The sequence below is a fragment of the Phlebotomus papatasi genome, chromosome 3 (genome assembly GCF_024763615.1).
Source record: "Phlebotomus papatasi isolate M1 chromosome 3, Ppap_2.1, whole genome shotgun sequence".
In the NCBI taxonomy this organism is placed as follows: domain Eukaryota; kingdom Metazoa; phylum Arthropoda; class Insecta; order Diptera; family Psychodidae; genus Phlebotomus; species Phlebotomus papatasi.
In genome coordinates, this window is record NC_077224.1 from 79,646,552 (window position 1) to 79,660,641 (window position 14,090).

At 32.4% G+C, this 14,090-nt stretch overlaps 1 protein-coding gene across 1 annotated transcript in view; it reads left to right on the forward strand.

The window, feature by feature from the left end:
- Positions 1-14,090, forward strand: part of LOC129805926 (CD63 antigen-like) — a 33,604-nt gene that overhangs the window by 8,646 nt on the left and 10,868 nt on the right. The window contains exon 2 of the mRNA XM_055854182.1: positions 5,734-5,867. Within this exon, the coding sequence (XP_055710157.1) occupies positions 5,805-5,867 (63 nt within the window). The 5' untranslated portion in view covers positions 5,734-5,804. The remainder of the gene's footprint in view (positions 1-5,733; positions 5,868-14,090) is intronic.

A 14,090-nucleotide genomic window follows, 5' to 3' on the forward strand; every position in this document is an offset into this window, starting at 1 on the left:
AGATTTTTTTTTTTGTTTTTCTGTAATTTTGTTCGCCTCTGTGAGTCATTATCTCAGATTTTTCCAAATCAGTCTACAAGCAATATTGCAGATTAGAAAAAAAACAACATACCACTCGGGATTGATAAGGAGCTATTAAGTTTAACTTATCAATCGCTATTTTTTTGCTAATAATTACGTCGATTGAATTACAAAATGTGCAATCTAACATCGAAAGTTCTGTATATCATTTATATTTATTTTGAAAGTTAATTCAATCTATTTTTGTTATTCCTGTATTTCATTACTTTCTTTCGTAAGTAGCTAGAGTTATTTATTGCAACTTGTTGCATAATTATTTCAACGAAATATTATAGGGTAATCTTCTCAATAAAGAATCATAATCTTGTACAAAATGCTTCTGAGAATTGTGTTTTGAGCTCAATTTAATTTTCTTATCTCTAGCTTTTCTTGCATCTTCTTCTGTTTATGTTATTCTTTCCCTCTTTTTTTGTGTTAAACTCATTCCGGCCGGGTCTCTATCTTCTGGATTCTATTTTTTTACGATGATAAAATGAATCATTGCTTGAGAGTATGCACTTGTGAAATGAAACAGTAACTGAAGGGTTAATTTATTCATTGGGTAGAAGAAGATGAGGAGATACTTGATTATAGATTTTCAATAGATTGGAATATCCAGAAACTGGTTAATTAATTGAAACGGAAGAAATAATGAGGAATCTTAGGGTAGACAAGACAGTCTTCTTCCCGTTTGAACACACATTCCTAAACACACTCTCTTGGATTTTATTGCGCCATCATCACAACAAGGAAGAAAGCAGAAAAATAGTTAACATAGTATATAGAGCTATAGAGGGAGTTTGACTATCATTTTGATGACATTGCGTGCTACTCCTTGCGACCAAACTCTATAAAATAATGGCCTATAGATATGCCACGAGGGACTAACTCATTTTCTCTCTTTCGCGCACACCCAATGTTATATTTTTACCCATAGAAATATAAGGGGTGAAAAGTCCTTTATAAGGAGGGGGGAATGGTTGGGGGTGCAAGAAGTAGAAAATAAATAATTTTTGTACAAGAGTCCCAGTGGCTGTTGAGCGCACGTGAGGCGGGGTGACAGTGGGTGGAAAATATGTTATGTTGGTAAATAAAATCAATAACCAAGGTTTTTCCTGTGCTCATACAGGTGGAAAAGGAGAAAAGCTACCAGAGTTCCTTTCTAATATTATTTGGATTGATTCATTTACAGCCAGTAAAGAAAAATGGACAGGGTGTTACATTATGAAGCTTTCGCATTATTTGGGGAAAGTTAAAATATAAAAAGAAACATAAAATAAATTAACAGTTAGACAATTCATTATACGTGTTTACTGTGAGCTAATTGTTGTAGGGATCTTTCTCACTTTCATACGCTATTTAGAAAACATGTTTACAAAACAAAATTGTATATTGTGCATTTGATCTGTCTTATTAAACTAGAACATTAAAAGCATTTATTAAAATATCCAAAAGAAAATTATAGGAATGAAGTTTTGTTTTAGCACAGGCATGTGCTAATTTTTAATTAACAGTTTTTAATCAATAAACAATGCGAAATTGTTGAGAAGTCATATAAACCTATAAGTTACCAAGACTATTCATAATTTATTAATTTTCCTTTCTATGAATATTTCCTTATTTTTATGCATTGGAAGAGCTCATAATTTTGGATTGATTTTCTTGTTACTCTCTTTTCAGAAGGGTTGTTTAGAAACTTTACTAAAATTAGTCTTAACACATTTAAAAATGAATTGATATGTAGAGGTGAATTTGACTCGAATTTTGGACACCTTGGTTTTATATTTGGACAGCTAATTCGCCTCAATAGAATGCCCATTGTTCTCCTTTTCAAGAACCAATCTTATCATATCCTCTTCCTGTTCATGTAAGGGAAACCGTAGAATGTCAGAAAAAGTCCGGAAACTTTTCATATTATTCATTAAATTCAGTTGACTTCGTTACTCCAAGTACGCGCGGATTCGCACATTCCGTGGCCTTTCCGGGAACCTGTTAAGGCTTTTATCACTACATCTCGTTCGTAGAGATGATGCTCCTTTATTTCTCCAGATATTTATACAATCTAGTCATCACAAAAGCTAAAACTTCACGGAATTTTGAGAAAAAAATACCTGTTCAAAATGAGAACTATCACCTTATTACTTGTAAATCTCTAAGAAAATTGCCCATTTTTCACACGAAATACGTAATTCCCAAGGCAAATCTCACTTCATGTCAAATGTATAAATCACCATTAACATGAATCAATACAATATTCATTGAGGCCATTTACATCACCGCATTAGATTGGGATTTGTTTAATTTTTCTCGATATAAACGGCAAATCCAATACGACCCCTCGTATCCCTCGTATCGAATTGGATTGGATTCAAATTGTCCCAATTGTCCCAAACATTTTCGGAGCGCGCGAAGCGAAATTCGGAGTTGCATTTGACGTTAAAACTAACCTCACTTTATGTTATTTTGGTAAGGAAGTCGCACACAATAAAATTTTCAGGACTTTTTTTTTTGTGTATTGTGCAAGAATATGGGCAACGACAAGTTTAAAAGAGATGGCAAAGCAAGGAGACTAAGCTCCTCTTCTCAATTGATCAGGAGAAGGTGGTTGTTGTGACGATAGACTCTAAAAAAATTGCAACCAAGAAGTTTTTGCAGAGTCCCTTAAACAAGGATATGAACGTAATGTTAAGCAAATTGTGTAGTTAAATTTAAGAATCTTAAGCAAAATATCCAACTTAAAAATCGAAAATATTATTTTTAACCTCACAAAAATGGCATCCCGCTAAAAATCCAATTCAATCTCAACAGTACGATGTAAACAGACAAGATTGGATTCGAATTTTGGGACAATCCAATCTCAATCTAATGCGACGATGTAAATGGCCTCATTGAATGTTTAATAATATCACTTAAAAATATAGAGGAAAAATTTTAGTATTTCACCACAGCCTAAATAAGACTGAAGTAAACACGAAGTTCTTTCATATTTTTCGTAAGCAATTGCGCACACAACACATTAATTTCATTTCAAATCGTGCTCAAAATTTAACGAATTTTGTGTTAAAATCTTCCAAATAGAACAAATATTTAGATAGAATTCATTATTCATCAAATATTGGAATAAAAATCCATAATTTTAATCAATTTATTTTTAGTCTCAAATTTTACTCTCAAAGTGTCCAAAATTAGAAACTGTCCGAAATTATGAGCACTTCCCCTATATTATGTTTGCAACTTGTTTGATATAATCAATGATTATGCTCAGCGCAAAATAGCTTTTGTTTTATAAACATCTTATTGACATTTTAATGAGAGTGAGTGAGATCTAAATCTAGTTATCTCGCTCAGACTTATAGAAATTTTTGAAAACATGTTTACAAAGAAAAGTTATTGTGCGCTGGGCATTACATACAACACAGCGTAAATAAAATATATTATTAAATAAAAACGCGGAAAATCTACTCAAATCAAAACAGCCATCACTTGTCCGTGATGGCTGAAAAACACTATTTTCTTATAGTTCTCTCAATGATGAACTGGCGCAAATGATTTCAGAGAGGTGTCTCCGGTGATTGCCAGTGAAAATTTAGTCACCCTAAGTTCAAAACACTTTTTTGGTTTTTCCCACTTTTTTTTTTTGGTTTTTCCCAAAGCTTTCGATCCTGATGTGGATCTTATTCAGTGGCTGGAAAGGCATTAAATTATTTATTTGCAACGAATTTCTTTTTGATATTTTATAAAAAATTGGGAAAAACCAAAAAAGTGTTTTCAACTTAGGGTGACTAAATTTTCACTGGCAATCACCGGAGACACCTCTCTGAAGACTATTTTCTTAGTTCCCATGTTCGCCACGAAGAGCGCAAAACACTGTCCTTTACATACATTTGGTAAGGGGTATTTTCTATGTGAGCTTTTTTAAACTAAGGTGTGAAAGATAGAGGTTAATACAGGTTTTAATTAACGCTTATCTTGTCAGACGGTATTTTTTAATTTTTGTACTAAATCTTATAGTTCACAAAATGTTAAGGTATTGATAAATCCGCGCTGGTCGAATGGATTTGTCAGCCGATATTGTCTAAAAACTCACTCTTTGGTTATTTTATTTTAGAGACTTACTTCTTAGATGTTGACTCTTCGACAGTTCAACTGTGACCTCACTTTTTCATTCCACACTAGTTCCCTCTATGTATAATATTCAGAAACTTAGTACATTTTTTAATACACTAATAGTACCAGTACTTTGCTAATTTCAATACACAACAGCTATATTGTCTTAAAATTAGTAAACGTATAAATTAAGTATTTGGTAAGGGATTCTTAGCTATTATCAAGAAGATTTTTTATTTGTGTAGAGAAAATTGTCAGTCATGGCCAGAGATTCTTATATTCTCAATCTTCCCCGTAGAAAAGAAAGGAAACACTTCTGCCTCCAATTAGAATTAAACTGGGGACCTCTCGCTATCTGTGCGAATGTATGTACCAATTAAAATACAGTATCACTGAATAATCTGACTGACTATGCTACCGTCTTTAATTCCGTTTTTTTTTTTTTTTTTGAATAAATATGGTATAAAATTGTTAGATGTCTTTACCATTTATTACAGATTTTAGTACATTACTAAATAATAAAAAGAAATTAAATATTATGTATTTCGTATCAATTTAATATTTCTTTTGTAAATGAAAGTAAATTAAATCTACTCATTTCTCTGATATTTTCCTTTTCTTATTAAATATTATTATATATTGTTGACTCATTTAGTACAGACATGTACTAAACTATTTTACCTCTGCCTTTAATTAATAATTCAGTTTATTTTTACATTTTCAAAGACAACATTAGGATAATAATTTTTTGTTTTGTTGTTACTGTTTTATCTTCAATTTTGGCTCACAAAAATTAGAATAGTTATTTTCACTCATTTATGCTACTCTTATCTAATATTTTCAATTATTTTTATCCTTTCAAAATGAAATATTAAAATTATTTAGTACTCTACGAACTCTATCACTTTTCAAAGCATGTATGATATCATTAGGAAAGAGATATCATCCTATAGATTTCTTTTAATCATTTTCTCTGACAGCTGGTTTCCTCTTGATTCAACAAAAAGAAAAAAAAAATATGCAATTCACCCACGTCGGAAAGTCTGTGTATGAAAATGTCTCGAATGTAGGTCGCAACCTTTCTTCCTTCCTTGTTGCTTGAGTCATTTATTGGGGCATATACCTTTCTTTGGGTTTGTGGTTGTGTGTCTGCTAAAAATGGGGGAAAGTTGGGAAAATGTTTCATTTATTCAACAGTCACTCATTTGAGTTAGAGGTTTAGAAAACGTATATATTTACGTATATAGCAGCAGAAAGAGGAGGAAATTGTGCCAGGTATACTGCAAAAACTGTTAAATTATGAATATGCTATGGTTCAAATGAGGGCAATATCTATCTATTTTTTCCCCTTTTGATGAGGATGAGACAAAGGAATTCTCATGAGAAGGGTGAATTTAGTTTCTTCGTGATTTCAATACAGGTCAGAAGGGTTAACGTGGACGTTTTTTTTTCTTCTTTAGGACATTCCCCTTTTTTATTTCCCAATTTAACTATTGATTTTTTTCTCAATTGCTCAATAGACCCCTTTGAGTAATAAATTTTTTTATTCTATAATTCTATTTGCAGAAGAATTTTTTTTTGCAGTGAAATCACTTCAATTGATTGACAAGAGTGAAGGAATATATAGTTGAGCAACAATGGCTTCTTGTGGAATAATTTGCGTCAAATACTTGATGTTTCTCTTCAATCTTCTCTTTGCTGTGAGTATTTAATTAAGACATAATTGAAACATAAAGTGTGAGTGTGTCTAAAATATTCTTATCAGTCACTATATTGGGGGAGGAATAACTCTCGAAAACATGAAATGAACGAGTAAAACAAGTAGAGTAGAATGTTTAAACATCATTTATTTGACTTTGTACAAATTTCCGAGTGTTTGTTCTTTCAGTTGATTTTTCTTATTTTGAAGGTAAAATAGAGAGCAAAGTTTTTTTCCCCGTCTCGGATAATTATTAAATGGAGCTAAAAGGCTTAACTCTTTCCGGACCGCAGCATGCATGCCATTTCACAATTTTTTAATTAAAAATATCTAAACTCAGGAATTAATTGAGGTCCTACAAAAAATATCTTACATTTGGACATCCTTATAGTTTGTAATCATCCACAAGAATCGGATTTTTATCAGTTCTGAATAATTAAAAAACATTGTTTTTCATAGAATATTCATATGCTTCTTTGGGTATACTACAGTCCCAAAAGAGACGAAAGAGTTAAACTAGGTTTCACAGAGAAGACCAATTGAATATGTCTGAAAAGTTTTGGTAAACTGCTCCCAATTAAAAAATTATCGCTCTTTTGCAAACGAAGGGGCAAAAATGTTTTATGCCAATTTTCACAAGGCACAAATCTATTATCTATCATACATCTATTCTTTCACCAATTCAAGTCATGTTTTGTAAATATCAAAACTTTTTTTTTAATTTTGCTTTTTAAAAAAAAACACAAAGTTATGCTGCTCCTGTAGTAATTAAAAGTAAACAAGAATCCTGTCAACAACATCAAAGCTTATATTAGGGGATACTGGGGTAAAAAGTCACAAATCGAAAATTTAAAAATTCAATATCTTTGAATACGAAGCCGCTATCTATTTTATCATTTTCCAAAGATTCTTTTCTCCAGAAATCCTAAAATAAAAGGTAGGGTAAGTGTGCCAAATTTCGGCATAGTTGCAAATAAGCACAGAAGTCTTAAATTTGAAATGCAATATTTTTAATACATATTGATATTTCTTGTTACTTCCTTTTCGGGAGGATTGTGTGGAACCTTGAAAACTAGTTTATCATCTTTATTCTCTTTAAATCACTTCCTAAAATATTGAAAAATTAATAAAAATATGGGCATTGCTTTGGGTAGTATTCCGGCCATTTTGAGTGTAATACCGACCACCTTGTTTGTGACCACCTTTTATTAAGCAACGGATAGAAAATTTCAAAACATCATATGGAACGAGTTTAAAAATATTCACTTTAATACGGTTATATGACCCACAAGCCCTGAGATCTTCCGTGTAATTTGTCCTGAAGACCTGAAGAGTTTACTTTGACATTCCAAATTTACGCGCAGATTCCCGTAGCAGTTTGCCTTTTCTGAACTCTTCCAAGGTCTATTCCACATCATCTTATTCATAGAGGCGATGCTTTTTTCAATGGGCTGGGCCACCCCCCCCCCCACAGTTAGAAGTTGCACTGTGAGTTCTTTTTTTAGTGTTATTTTAAAAATTTTCGTTATTTTTCAAGTACCCGTTGTGTACATCTAATTTGTTAGAGATGGCGCTTCGACAGGGATGTAATTAGGGGTAAAATCTTTTGGTATTTATTTTTATTTAATAGGCTGTGTGGATGTTGTCAGAACGTCCGGCCTAAAACTTTAAAGCGAAGAAGAAGAAGAAGAAGAATTTTATTTTATATATTTTTTGCTGAGTGTATTAGAATTATAGAATACGACGTAAAATTATTCCATTTTGAAATGAATTATTTTCTCACTTTCGCTAAAAATATCATTTCCAATGTTTTCAGGATTTGTATGCTTTTTTATTGTCAGAATTACTGTTTCTTTAGGGTAAATTAAGCTAATTCAAAACCTGCTCCAAATGGAAATCTTTTGCTACCCCAAATGGAAACGTCAATTTTTTCATAATAAAGACAGCATTAAATTTTTATATTTATATATTTCCTATACCACAGTTTCATTATTTAGTTAATTTTGCTCCAAATAAAGCGAAAATCCATTCATATTCACAAATTTTAATTTATTCATTTCTCAGAAAAATTAAAAGTGTATCTTTTCATCATTGAATTTTTCATAGATCGACCATGTTTTCCAATGAAAAACACAATAAAGTGACTGTTATTTATTCGTTTTGTTTAACATTTATGTCATATTTCTGGCTAATTTTAGTTAAATTAAGTGCTAACCTTTATTGTTAACGATACGTGAAGTTTTCAAATGAAATAATCACCTATTTCGTGAACAAAAAGGGTTTTTCTGTAGTGTCTGCAAATGCTTCAATACGAAACCCCGGAAATATGATTTTTTTTGGAGAGATTTTCTTATTGTTTTAGATGGGAAAGAAGAAAAGACCAGGAATAAGAACAAATCCTGCACTCAGGAGCAACTTAACAAGGTTTTGGAAGCCTTTCGTCGCTGTTTCACTTACACTGTTTGTCTCCAATTAGAAACTTTCCCTTGTCTCCATTTGGATTAATATATTTCCAATAGAAACATTTTACGCTCGCGAATTTTTCTTGTATTTAAGAAGTTTTCAAATTATATCTAAAGAATTTTCACTAAACAGTAACATTCTAGAAGAGTCAAGGAGCAAATTTATGTAATTCTCTTCAGAAAAAATATGAACTTAATGTGTTGAATCTTCTGTCAAAATTAAAGCATCTGGATCTGGAAATGATTTCTAATTAGGACATTTACCCTATACATCTATTATTCCTCATTATTTTTGCTTCGTTGTGGTAATAAATTTTATAGAATGCATATGAAAATACAAAAATAAGGAATTGTTTTTTAACTTATGTTTAAATATCAGCATCAAGTGTTACATTTACTATAATGCTAACGAAATATCAAACCAGTAATATTATATTCATTAAATAGAATCTCAAATCAAATCAAATAGAATATTTTGGGTAAGAAAATACTCACATTATAAGATTATCACATCTGTGAAGTTTACCATTTCTTCTGAAGAAATCAGATTTCTACTGAAGATCTGACAGTTCTGTCACACTAAAATTGGCAAGTTATTGAAGAACTGTAATCTAAATTATTTCGAGGTAAGATGCTGAAATCTTTTCTATTTTATGTCCTTTTATGAAGCGAGACAGAAATTTACCCAGAAGTTTTTTTTTTTGCAAAGATCTAGGAGAATTTCAAGTATAAATCATTATGTGAATCCAACACGAGACACAATTTAAATATTTTGCCACAAACTTGCAAATTGAATTGAAGTAGGTTAAAAAAACAAAAATTTTAATAGAGAATAAATTTATTTTAAAAATAGCTATCTATAAATTAGGATAAATTCATTACTTTTTATAATTATTCGAAACAATTAAAGATCAAGTCCATCATTTTTCTTAATTCTGCATAAAAATAGTAAGAAATAATAAAACATAATTGCTAACTCTAACTTATTCGTTGCATTGGAGTAGAATTTGTTTCTATAATACTTTCAAAACTTATTTCGAATCAGCTTTGGTAATACGATTGACATCTTCATGTGTCCTTTGCCTGGATTTCTTACACCGTATGATGTTGCATATCCATTCTCATTGACTGTTTCCATCTAAAATAAAAATAGGCTCTTTATCGTGACATGTGAGAACAGAGATGGTCACACTCAAGTAGTTCTGCATATTGCTTTCCATCAAAAGATGTTTTACCAATGAATGCCTGGAAATTTAAGATTGTATATAGTCAAGTGTGCTAATCTGGGCACTTAGCTATCTGGATCGTTTATGACGTTTATGGCTACGCTAACTAGATAATCTACTTAAAATAATATTTTTATTTCCGTAATATAGTCACTACAGTAACATAATATAACTAATCAACTTTGAGAAAAAGCAAAAATAATTCCAAAATCGAAAATGCGACCCAGTTCGTGTATGCTGACTTGTTTCAGTATTATCATTATTTTATAAATTTTCTTTAATATTTTTGATATTCTTTATATTATGTTTCTGAATGACACATTGAATAATTCTATGGATTTAGAAGAAGTAAAAAAGAATTTCATCAGTCCAAAAACCAGCGTTTAAGTAGCACTTTACGGAAAGCGATCTAGTTACCCCACCTTACTGTACAGGAATATTACAAGCAGTATCCAAAATAATAAAGTATCAGTTTTTCAATTCATTTTTTAATTCAAGCCAATTTATTTTCATCTCACTTCGTCTTTTTACCCCCCGCCTTCCCATGCGTCTATCGCCGTCTTAGCGTTGATTCCAGCCTCCAGGACTAAACGATGGAAATGTCCCTTCGTAGACTGTGTGTTATCAGACCGAATTGAGAGAGATCAAAAACCACTTCCAAACCAAAGGTTTTTTTTAGAAAAGTGGGTGGTTTTTTACATTAAAAAAAATACAAAGATAAAAAGGAATTATGTACTGGTCAGCTAATCACCACAAATCTGGGTCAAAAAAATTTTTTTTTACCCTCTCTGCAACGTCTTCAATTGTGATCCTTGGACTTTCTTTCTTTAAAGCATTTGCATTATCTTCAGCAAGGTTATTCATAAAGGTGGCAATCATGCATAGTGATATTGATATCCCCATTTCAAAATAGTACAAATTTCACACAGTCTCACACGCATGCCTGTCAGACTTTAAAATCCTTTGAAGTGTGTGAGGGAGTTTCTGACGTTCGGATATTTTGGAGTTGAAAAATTTCAGAGTCAGAGTTGTCAAGAGTGGGCGGTCTTGAAAGTGGTCCGAGGGGGTAGATAGTGGGAATTTGGGGTGGAATAGGGTGAGAAAATCAAAGGTTTATATATACTTCTCTCTGTGTGGAGTTCGAGCAGTATATTGGTGTCTATAATATTGAATAAAAAAATGGGACTTATCTTTCGTTTTTTAACACTAAATTTCTCTATTCAGGGATTCTTAAAACGGACAGAGAGTTCATGTTGAGCAGATACAACGTATTTCGGAAAAAAACCACATATACATATTTCATGAATTTTAGAAGAACATACAGTAAAAATTATATCTTCTGTAAGGATTGTTAGTAAATATTTTAAAAAAGGAGGGCCGAAAATTTCTCAAAGCTTTTATTTTACGTAATATTTACTTGATTGCCTTGAAACCTTGAAAATTTAAAGAAATTCATAAAGATTATTTATTTTAAATATTTGAAGACTTAGTCACTTCTATATTGATTGCAACCAAATTTGAGAATTTTCGCTTATCAAATTTTGCCTCATATTCCCCTATTTGTTTCTTGAATTAAAAAAAATACGACTTACGATTGGTAGGGAGTCTTTAGCAAAGGATCGCACGTACTTCGAGCGCTTCACTTTTCAGGCACTTTTCCGTGAAATATTTTATGGATTGAAGTGTGGAGGCTGCATACGGCTTTATTTCGGTCCACAAGTGCAACTGAGAGCTTCAGACGAGTTGCGCACAGTTCTAAAATTACTGGAAATCTAAAAGAGGAAATTTTGTCAAAAAGTTGTGAATATTCGACTTTAGTTTATTCATTTCATTCATATATCGACAATATAAAAATATTTGATTAACAAGGATTTGAATTGAATTGCCCCCTCCGCCCTCTTCATTAAATTGAATTTACATGTAAGCTGAGTTGGGGCAAATTAAGGATCTCACTAATTGAATTAAAGAAAGTTTATCACTATTAAAAAATATAACAGACTTTTTGCGAAGGGCATTACCCCTAATTCCTCTCTGGGCACAAAAAATTTTTTGCCGATTTTGCAAAATTCGACCAAGTTTCCCATGTTCTCTCTCACTATATTTTTTGTGCACACTTATAATTCTTATACCAATAAAAGCCCTATTTATCTGACTATTTATGAGCCCAATTATTAGGGTAAGCACAAGTTGATAAAAAAATTATGGGCACAATACCTGTGGAATGACACCCCCAGAGGATTTCGCTGGTCGCTGTTTTTGCAATTTCTCACAATGCACATCATTTTTTTCACTTGCCACCACTAAGATCTATCATTAAGTGTTTTCTCACACCTTTGCACTTGTTTTTAAAGAACTTTCTTCACTATTTTCCGGATTTTTCACAAAAACTGCGCGAGTAAATTCGTGGAAATTGCTCCACGCGAGAACTGTCAAAAGCCGTTTGCATGTCTTTCCGCCAGATTCGCTAGTTGTTCACTACTAGTTCTTCGCACAACCGCACGCGCCGCCCTCACGCTCGATTTTTGAATTCTCTATAGAGAATTTGCTAAAATAACGATATTGACAGGGGGGTGGGCTGGGCAATGTAGAACTCAGAAATTCAATAAAAAAAATAAATAAAATGAATAAGAAATTTAGGAAACCAAAAGATGTTGCCGGAATAGGCAACATTACCTCACCGGAGAGACGCTCACAAAGTATCTACTTTTTTACGCGAAATACTATTAACTTAAAGAGAAATAATCTTTAATGAAAACTAATCAATTTTCATGAGAAGCATCAAAGGAAAAACCTCTGCACTTCAACACAAGTCACAAGATTGCTAGAAACACAACCGGTCTGTCTCACTTTACTGCTCGAACTCAAAGAGAGAGCAGTTATGATCGACTTTTTTTTACCTGAGATTCTTTACAATCTCAGCTTTTGTGGTCACAGGTGAAATATAGAATAAAAATATGACAAATTTAAGAAAAAAGTTTTCTACAAGAGAAATAATCATGTCAATTTCAGAGTTGATCAGTCTCAGGTTGTTCCGAGAGGACGATGAATCAATAGATGTATGACTGCACTGGGAAGTTACTAAAGATTTTTATTATGTTGATGAGAAGGTTCTGAATGTTCTGTATGCTGCAAGAAAATTACATGAGAGTCTCTTTGTGGAATTGCAACCTGCACATTGGAAGTTATTAGGTTGTTTGGAAAAGATGATGAAACACTGGATGGATGACTTGACCGAAATGCATTTGGACGACACAGCCCGAAATCTAGCTCATCATTTGTGAGATCAGCACTTGCTATAGAAGCACAGTCTCCTAGATCCGAAAGCCTCCGTAATGTGGTTGTCGTTCCTCTCAGAGAATCTGTGTGCGCAGCTCATTTATACATAATCTGTTTCAAAAATTCCATGCTGTCTGCAAGGTAGAATTACTCCTGTTTTGTCCGGAACCGCTGCGGTGAGCGTCATTTTCTTTATTGATATACACGCAGTACTTCTCACGCAAAGAATAAAATCTTTTTTCGGAAGAACCAACAGGTTTGTCAAATTCTTACGGATTGCCTTCCATACTTGCTCCTTGGCACGGATATTCCTGTATTGAAACAATTTATTGTTCCGCAGAATGGGTTTCTCCTGAATAATCGAGATAAAATGTTCGTCATCTTGAGCTGAAACACAAGCAATATGTCACTTCTTTTGAATCGCGAAAAATGTATCAAAAAGCCTATTCATCGTCCACTCCGTCTCCGTGATATTGGAACCTTTTGTCACCTTGGGCATTATTGAGTCACCCAGTACATTAACTAATTAATTCAGCAATAACTTGAATTTATTTTGCGAAAGATCAAAACACTGACAAAATCACTGTCTCACTGACAAAATGCAGATATATAAAAAACCATAAAAGCTCCAATTGAGGTTTGTGCCTAAACTGTCTAAACTATAAAAGCACACTGGGTGTGCATTTGATAATCTTTCCTCTCTCTCATATGCATATAGGGCCGAGTGTGAGAGGAAAAAGGATAGGTAGAAAATAAGAAAAGTAAACAATAAACAAATTTCATTGTGCGCTGGGCATAACTCGGCAACTCTTCAGCAGATTTCGTCAAATTCATCTAGCCCAATTCGCTATTCTCGCCTTTTCAGAATGATTGAAAATAGAGTTTTCTTGTCAAAAATAGCCTTTAGAAAGTAAGATGAAAAGTGCCTTCCTCATTCAGATAGAAAAACGCTGTTCTACAAAGGTGTGTAAAGGGCATAAATTTCTTATAAAAATATGTGTTAATGTGATAATATGAAAAAGTGTGATAATTTTATCCCATTTCTGATACTATTTACCCCAGAATTTTTGAGAATGATCACAAAATTACGTTTTAGAATACGGCTCGGTAAATTTATTTCCTTACAAAATAGAGGAAAATGACTTTCACAAAATTGTAAGGCGATAAATTTCTTATAAAACTGCTCTAATTAGAAATTTCTAGGATGTTCAGGTAGCTTGTAAAAAAATAAAATATCCTTTTTGTGACTTTATGCCCCAG